The sequence below is a fragment of the Dermacentor andersoni genome, chromosome 3 (genome assembly GCF_023375885.2).
Source record: "Dermacentor andersoni chromosome 3, qqDerAnde1_hic_scaffold, whole genome shotgun sequence".
NCBI lineage: Eukaryota > Metazoa > Arthropoda > Arachnida > Ixodida > Ixodidae > Dermacentor > Dermacentor andersoni.
Window position 1 is genome coordinate 194,725,949 of NC_092816.1, and position 9,178 is coordinate 194,735,126.

General features: G+C 43.8%; 1 protein-coding gene across 1 annotated transcript; it reads left to right on the plus strand.

The window, feature by feature from the left end:
* The first annotated feature begins 4,818 nt into the window (after positions 1-4,818).
* LOC126524088 (uncharacterized) lies at positions 4,819-7,460 on the plus strand. Its single transcript, XM_050172452.2, has 2 exons — positions 4,819-5,032; positions 6,436-7,460. The coding sequence occupies exons 1-2, from the start codon at positions 4,934-4,936 to the stop codon at positions 6,922-6,924; spliced, it is 588 nt and encodes a 195-aa protein (XP_050028409.1). The 5' UTR covers positions 4,819-4,933; the 3' UTR covers positions 6,925-7,460.
* Positions 7,461-9,178: the final 1,718 nt, after the last annotated feature.

A 9,178-nucleotide genomic window follows, 5' to 3' on the forward strand; every position in this document is an offset into this window, starting at 1 on the left:
CTGTATTTGATAGCAGCCTCCTCCTGCGGTCTGCTACAGCTGTCACAAGCGAGGTGCGCTCGTCCGTTAACCATACCGTCGAAAAACGGAGTGTCCATAATACAGGGGGACTAAATTTCTTTATTTCACCACTATAACTGGCGGAAAATGAACAAAGCTGCATACTAAGTAGTTCACACGGCCTTAAGGCAAGGCCACCAACAGCTACACATCCACCATGATGGCATGTGACCACGGTGTACGTACTAGCAATATGCGGTTGTAATGCGGAGCCTATTAGAGAGCTTTAGAATAGCCTTTGTCGCCTTACATACCTGAAACGTAATCACCTTGGCGGGACGTTACGCTGCGTGTCCTTTCAAGCCTTTTAGTTAACATTACGGAAACATAAACCTAAAGAAAACATTATAAAACAGGGCGCCGTCTGGTACATCGTGCCAAACGTTTCCACGCCAATACGATCCATTAGAAACCATGATGTTGTTGCGATGTGGACGCGTCTCGTCAAGCGTACGTTGCCAGCATCGCCGAACGATCGCAGAAAATGGACGCGCTATGCGCTCATAACTAACCTTTCAGGCGAGTTTAGAGAAAGCGAAGGCTCATTACTATGGTTACTGGCGATCAACGCGAGGAAGAGCGTAGCCATCACGAGAATGCACGCTGAAGCGGGAACCATGGGTGCCGCCATGTTCGACAATGATATTTCTTAGCGTTTGTGAACATCACGGATGTTAAACTCGCCAAATAACATACGTTATCATAGCGCACGTAAACCGCAGAAGCCCAGTAACGTTCTGAGCAAGCGCAGTGAGGACGACGCTATTTCTTTAGGTACGTAATGCTTTTACGTTCGGGTGCAAACGCTAAACTAAGATTTCTATTATCTCCTCTCCTGGCAACGATGTCGTCGAGCACCAGCAGGCAATAAAGCGCGCGCTCTCTTCGCATGGGATCTCTCTCGAGGGCACGGATAACTATGAGTTCCGCCACGAAATGGAAACAGCAGCGGTGGGCACCGACACTGCCAGATTTATTACTCGAAACTCGGCTACATAGCATCAGTGCATGCACGTTTCGCGGTCTATAGCTCTTTCATTCCCTATCAGCGTTTATCGCTTTTCCTTGGCTTCTCCGCGGCTGAAGAAACAACGCCACTATGATGCTTCGTACGAAGTGAAAGGTTTGAATTGCAAGCCAAGGCGGCCGCATTTTCACAGAGGCAAACCGCCACAAAGCGCGTACACTGAAATTTCGGAGCTAAGGTAATAAATTGTTGATTCCTCGGATGTTGCCTGGAGCCTTTAACTAGGGTGAGCCTCATAGCCCCAGTCAGAGATTGTCAGCCAACATCTCCACAACAATGGAAGGAACGCTTCCATAAATTTACCAGCATGATCAGAACTCACGTTCAAGCGCCTGATAGAATACCGCCTTACACTGCGCCCAAATCATACAATGATTCAACACTCGAAATCATCCATGTCGTCAAGCTTGTTCCACCGACGCACGTCGTTTTTCTGGCACGGCACATATAGTATGAGGCTAATGCGCCTGTATCCAAGCGGTAGCAGACGCTTTTGGGTAAACATCCCAATGCGGCATCGCAGCATGAAGCGAACTTTGCCCCGACTGTAGATGTACATGAGGACATCGGATGGATATTACCGGGTGAATTTTACCATATACATGCAGCACACTTCGAGGACAGTGTTTGCAGGACTGTGCTCCTTGTCTTAATACTAAAGCCCGTGGAACAAGCCCACATATTACTTAAGGCAAAATTCACTTTCAGCAAACTACAAACTAACAAACGCGTGCTACTGGTTCATTTTCCTGCGCTAACGGGCCCATCGATTATTGACTCGACGTAAACGAAGCATCACTAAATGGATATGGCTTATCGGTACATTCCTATGTACCGCAAGTGTGCATTTTCAGTACATAGCTAAATAAATAGTTATATAAATAGCGGAATATATATGCTTCTGGTAAATACACATAAGTGGCGTATAATATGAGGTGATATGCTATGGGAGTAATTATTTCCAATCAACGACACGTGAACAATTTGTACAAATGAAAGACTGGCATTATATCTTTTGAATCACAGGCCATTTTGACTTGACTCTGTTGCTATATATTGCCACACTTCGTGGTGACATCGGCGTTTGTAATCTATTTGAGTGTCATAACCAAGCTGACAGGTGTTCTCCACTCAAATTTTATTATTCACACAAAAAGATTGAACCATGCACAGAGAAGGCTACGCTTTTTTTTACAATTGGTGATAAGGGGACTCATGTGACAGTTATTCTTTCTGTTCTTGTTTTGCCTTTTATTTCACAGCATTCTGCCTGCTCAGTAGTCCTTGTTATTTTCGGGTCAATGGTGGCACGTGAGTTTTTATTTGCTACTTCCTTTTCCATGTGTCATCTCCTTGACGCCCCGTTTCGCATCGCTGACAGGATTACAGCGCGTCGTATGCATGCGTTTATTTCTTTAATAAGCTGCAAGATGAGCAAAACAGTTGATATAGACACTACAGCCTTCGGACAATGCTGAATTAAACAATCAGCCATAAAATAGAAGCCTGAGGCTAACATCACCCAAGACGACAAAGAATTGTGCAAAAGCAACAAGTTTAGATAATTTAAAGCTTTGGTGTCTTGTAGTTTTCTCATTTCTTATAGATAATTTTAGCATCAAAGGTATGTGGAAAAATATTCATCAGCAGCCCTATCAGCGTGGTGAAGCTTAAGCTAAAATGTAATAATAAAAGTACGATGAACACATCATTCACAAACACGACGGTTGTCGTGGGAAGACGCCCACACGTTTACATGTTACAATCTAGCTCTTACAGTGACCTGACGAGTTTGAAAAGTCAAGCTCCTGCGTGAGTAGAGTGGCAGAGCTTGTCCGACAATAAGAACAGATCAGCACAGCAGGAATCTTCTGCCTTCCACCGCAGTACACTCAGCATACATTTATGCACACAACTGCTCAATACATTTCACACTAGGAATAATAGCGGGCCATTAAAATGAATGCACCCGCCATCTTCGGTTAGTAGTTGTGGCTTCTGGACAGTCAGATGCATGAGCATGTTCCACCGCCTACCAGCAACAGCAGGAGAGGCGCAGATCGACATAATTGTGCACATAGGACACTGCTTCCCCCTCCCCCTGTTGTAGATACTGCTTCTTGTGTTGGCATCTGCGACGGCCGTTAAATCTTGCCAGTCGACTCACGCTTACTTTTCGCGAATATACAGAAGTTCACATCTGTGATAAAATTGTGATAATGCGTATTTATTTATTTATTTATTTATTTATTTATTTATTTATTTATTTTTACACTTATACTACAGCTGTAGGAGGAGTGGGAACATTATACATGACTATATATTACACTTCAGAAATGCAGATATACGCAAAAAGATGAATGATAAAAAAGAAGCGCTTTACATGTTAGCGACGTGCTTACCAGTGATAGCTATAAAATCTTTTAGTGATAGTGTACGAATGTTACCCTGTAGAGAACTCTAAAGCTCCATTGTGCTTAGAAAAAAAACTGTGCATGAATGTGTTGGTGCGGGCATAAATAGATGTTATGTTCAAAGCGTGAGAGCTACGGGTACAGCTTGCGTTAGTAAATGTGATATAGTTACGATCAGGAAGACCAGAGGTGGAGGTCTTGCACATAAAGGTTTTAAAGCTTCAATGTGATAACGCGAAAGTAATGGCACAATGTTTAGATTGTTGAGCCTATGTGAGTGAGGCACTGCGGCTGTAATTTTCGCATATGAAACGGATAGATTTTCGTTGAACGTTATTGAGCGAACCTATTTCGCAGTGTTCGTAGGGGAACCAAAACGACAGAGGAATGTTCTAGAACACGGCGATTTACGTTTTATATAATAGCAGTTTAGTACCGCGGGTGGTCTTAGCTTGAGTGCTGCGCAAATAACCAAATTTTTTAGGGCTTTCCCGTTTACATATTCAATATGTTTAGACCATGAAACATTTTCTATTAGAATGAAATCTAAGTATTTATAGTGAAACACTCTTTTAAGTTGAATGCTATCCAGGGAATAATCGAACAAGAGGGGGCTCAGTCTATCGGCAAATGATATCAGACTGTTTTACTACAATTGATGTTCATTTGCCACATGTTGCAGTATTGTCGACTAGAGTGCTTGTTTGTCCAGCAGCCGCAATCGTAAGCGTGCTGATCTTACGAAACATTTTTTTTTGTTCGTAAGTTTAATTTGTGAAATGAGCCGATGTTTTAAATTTCTAATTCTGAAAGAACGAAAGAAAACGGTATAGAGTCATCACTCCAGTTCTTCGTGGCCTTATTATGAACGCTATAAGAAGCTTCTAAATAGTGACAGCTCGCTGCGCAGATTGAAGATTATTTGGAATAATTATTCTGTTCTTCAGTTTAGAGCAGTGCTTTATATACGCGGTATATAACAGTTATATACGCGGTTTATAACTGTCAGTGTCATTCGCCCTTCATGACATGGAAATAGAAATCTGCCAGCGCGTGATTTAGCATAGTCACGAGCGTCGGTGTCTGCTTACTCCATTCTGAAAGGTCGCTCTCATCCGTGGTTAAGAAAAAGAAATAATAAACATCATTAATTCATTCTGCCACCTACGCGGCTCTTCAGCCGGAAAGCCGCGTAAAGCAGCGGCATTCCAAAGTGGTTGGGTTCACGCCACAATTCGCGGCGCATCGTTTTTTCGGCTGATATCCTTTCCGCTTTCTTATGCGTACAGCGCGATGTAGGGCGAGCAAATCGCTTTCCTTACTTCCTATCAGTACGTGCACCCCGTGCTTTTCCTGATACTTGGCCGGTGCACTGCAAGGCAGCATCGATATCGTCGTCCACACGTAACCTGCCGGCCGCCTGGCACGTGCGATGGTCGTCGAACGCCGACTATATAAGCAGCTGCATCGAACCGTCCAGACATCACTCGCTGAAGAGCAGGAGCAACAAGCCGTCGCCATGAACCCTCTGGTGAGTGTCTACTCAATGCTCGGTACGCCGGAACGAATGCGAACACACTCTGCAAATACGGCAATAGAGGAGTGTAAATAGTGTGCAGCATCCATTTCCAGCAGTATTTGTAACGTAATTGGTACTGTTCATCCCGAGGCATTTCGAAGTTTAACGTCGTCATCATTGTAACAACGCAGTGTTAATTGTGGGGCTTTTTCGCTCAGGTCGTTTTCGGTTAGATGAGCTAACCCTTTTTTGTATAACCGTTGAAACGTTGCTTATTTGCAACCATCGATTGAAATTACTGAATGCGTCAAAATAGGGCAACCATCGCCCGTTCTAAAGTACCGCCAGCAATTAACAGGTACTGCCCCACGTATATACATGTTTCGTATGATGTCATCGGTCATCGGACATAGTAGTATGAATGCCTCAGAGATCTCCAATAATCAACGGCTCATTGTACAACTAGGAGTCGAAAACTACTAGATATCTTCTTTAGAGCTTAGTGCTAAAAAAAAATCTTATGTTAATGAAAATTTTTACATTTAGAAGTAGTGACATAAGAAAGTTTGGGAGTGTAGGCTCATTTGTTGTACTCGCAAGGCTGTTCAAATTGGAAATTTCTTGCATAGCCCTTGGCTCGATGTGAAGCCATGAAAGTCAATATTATCATTTAATATTTGTTTCAAATTCAGTAGTTTTTAAGGTGAAGCCTTTTTCCCTTGAATGGCGTATACCGATGAAAAGGACAAGAAATATTATAAATTGTTTTCGTGCGAAATGTATGTATTCATATCGGAGTACTTTCTTAGGATAGGTGGTTCAGAGCTTAATAAAAAGAATGTTTGGGACAAGGTTCAGGTTCATTTCAACAGCAGAAGTAAGAGGAGACCGCAAGACCACAAACCCGCAACTAGTTTTATTCCAGGAAGTGTCAAATATAAAAGGAGAGAATGAGCATGCACACAACTATTTGCTCTGCGCATGTATTCTCTGTGTGCACGTATCTCTTTGCCCGCACGTACAATGTGTGCCATGTAATGGATGCTCCTTCAAATAAAAATACTTGCGAGTTGAGCGCTCCTGCGGTCTCCTCTTACTATTTCGGTTGCTTTTAACCTTGCCCCATGCACCCGTCTTAGCTTATGTACTCGTAAATAACGCCATTTCCTTTACTTACTCCATTACTTCTTAAACTAAGGCTGCTATTAATTGAGAAAACATACGTTAACTGTTTTAGTATTTTGGACAACAGCCTGAAAGCCAAAAATTTGAACGTAGAACTTATGAAAAGGACAGTGCAATTAATATCTGCTAGAATAGGTGCGAACGGGCGTGTAAGCTAGAAATGCCGCTCTCTCGAAGAAAATGTCACCATTTAGCTAAATAGCGAAGATATGTTTCATGAACCCATGCAGACAATTGCCACCATCCTATCCGCTGTCCTTGCCACCACCATGGCCGGTGGGGTCGGATACGGGGGACTTGGTTACGGAGGACTTGGTTACGGAGGACTTGGTTACGGAGGACTTGGTTACGGAGGACTTGGTTACGGAGGCCTTGGCTACGGAGGACTTGGTTATGGAGGCCTTGGTTATGGTGGAGGCCTGGGAGCCGGAGGTGTAGGTGTCGGCAGCAGCGTGGCTCTCCTGCGCGGTGGACCTGGACTGTACAAGGCAGTGCCTGGTCCAGCCTTCCTGGTCAGGACCGTCCACCAAGTTAACAAGCTGTCCAGTGGTGGAGCACTGGTCGCACACTCCGGCCTCGGAGCAGGATCGTACGTTGGAGGCGCCGGACTCGGCGGAGGCTACGGAGGTGGCCTGGGATATGGCGGTGGTTTGGGATACGGAAGTGGTTTGGGATATGGCGGCGGCTACGGATACGGCGGCTACGGTTACAAGGGATGATTGTGCTGCTTGCAAGTACTCTAGCTTCTAGTTCGTTGTATAAGTTATTGCAAAGTGGTGAGCGACATCAAAATGGCTACGCCATCTCTGAGTTTTATTTGACTGGAATGCGTCAACACATATAAAAAGGCCGAACCTGATTACAACAGGCGTACTGCGAGCAAAGTCGGCGGAACGTGTGCTACTGCTACAACTACGCGAAGGTGCTTCGCATGCTTCATAAAAATCTGACGCGCCACTACTGAGGCAAAACGTATTGATGGCTTCGAGTTAATAAGTCCTGAATTATTAAGTTCTGATTCAACCAGAACGCGTCTTCTGGTAATTATCATAAACCACTAGGTAAAAAAATTCATCCAGCGGCAGTGCTTTTTTAATGCATTCCCTCACTATTTAATTGGTCACGAGCTGTGTTGCAGAAAGTATGTGGCGCTTGAAAACCCAATCTTGAAACCATCAAATGAAGAAATGCCATTTTGAGCGCATGTGCATTTCGATGATAAATGTCAATAAAATTCCTACTTTGCCTTCATGGACATTTGTGTTGGGCCTCAGTTATTTATAAAATCAGCTATAAAGCGCATAAAATCATCAAGAAAGCATTGTTATATGTGCAAACCCTCTCTTACGTTCCATTCGCAAATTTCTTAATTAGAGCTTTCTCTAGATGGATGACCAGGAACAGCATGTTGTTCATTGTTACTGCCCGGCAGCCCAGTTGCTATTAGCTCCAAATTTTGAAGCCTTCTTGACTTCAGCGAAAAATCTTTTCCCGTGTTTACGACCCTTTACGGCCATTCTGAAAAACTTCATTGTGAGGTAGTCTTAGTGCACTCTACCTTGGTAATCCCTGACCGTAAGGCAGTCCTGAAAGTGTACCCACCATTATCTTCCTGTCACGGTTCCTCGCCCACGGCAAGCCCTTCGCAGAATTACTTGTCGACGTAATGCTCGCGTACACGTCCGTAATGTCCCAGATCGCTGGCAGGTGTCGATATGCGAAATGGGCGTGTACGAATTTTACGCACACAGACACAGAAGTACACACGCTCACGCACACATACGCACACGTTCAAGTGCTCTAGGACATAAGCGTGCGTACAACTGCTCCGTACCAATGTGAAGAAAGGAAGGGTGTCCTGAAAAAAAAAACGATTTGCTACAATGTAAATGTTCCAGTGTTGACAGGCGACGACTTCTTTAGCTTTCGTAAATAGAAATTTTTCACTTAACAAAATGAAAGGCACACGTTGGTTTATAAGCAACCAATGCGTCGTATATATTTGACGGACTTTCTTTATTTTACTAACTGCAGGGGCTTACGTAAGACATAAGTGACGGGTTCCCGCGATATCAGACGCGTGGGATCCGCTGTATATCAAACGAAAGCACTTTTTTCATGCGGACGGATGAAGCACGGAAGAAGACGTAGGTAGCTTTCAGAATACGATGACTTCTCTTATCGATAATGTGCGGCACGGAGGCAAGAAGAGCTCCTCGCAGAATGTTTCGAAGTAGCGCAATGGAAGGAATGTTTCACAATATAAACCTTAGCACTGCGTTTCCTTGCCTGGCGATGCACTTCAACATACAGGTATAAAATTTTCTAAAGCAGCTCGCACGCGACGTCTTCATAAGGGGCAGTAACACGGGCACCGTTATATAGAAGCCACTGGAGTGAGCAGCTTTAATGACGTGTTTAGCTTGTAAATTATTCATATTTGCTCTAACAATACCGTAATTAGAAAGGAGGTGCTAGTACATTTAGCAACTATTGTTAGATAACTCACCATTGAAACGACTTCCTAACATCAAGTTCCAGAGTGCGTCGGCTGCCTCCAAACTTGAGGCTTGACGTCTTGCAGTAATGAAGGTGTGCTGGAAACATAACACAGGAAGTGAATTCTCGACCAGCTTCGTAAAAGCTGTAAATAAATTTTTTGATGGAGCCTCGACATGCATTCTTCAATCGGTTCTTGTATACAATTTACACGGTCAACGAATATGAAAAGGAATACCGGATTTGCGTTCAAAAATGTAATTTCTGTTTTGTGTATTTGTAATGAGAAAACATTCCATGAGGAGGATTCTTCATCGCGAAAATAACATAGCAGTGAGCGAGGTTCCGACTTGTACGCTTGAAGGAATCGTTGTTTGAAGAGATATGTGGTGTGCTCTTTCATACAGGGCGAGGCTGTACAACAAGTGCACCGGAGCAACCGCTTCCTTGCATTACATGAGCTGAAATCTAAAG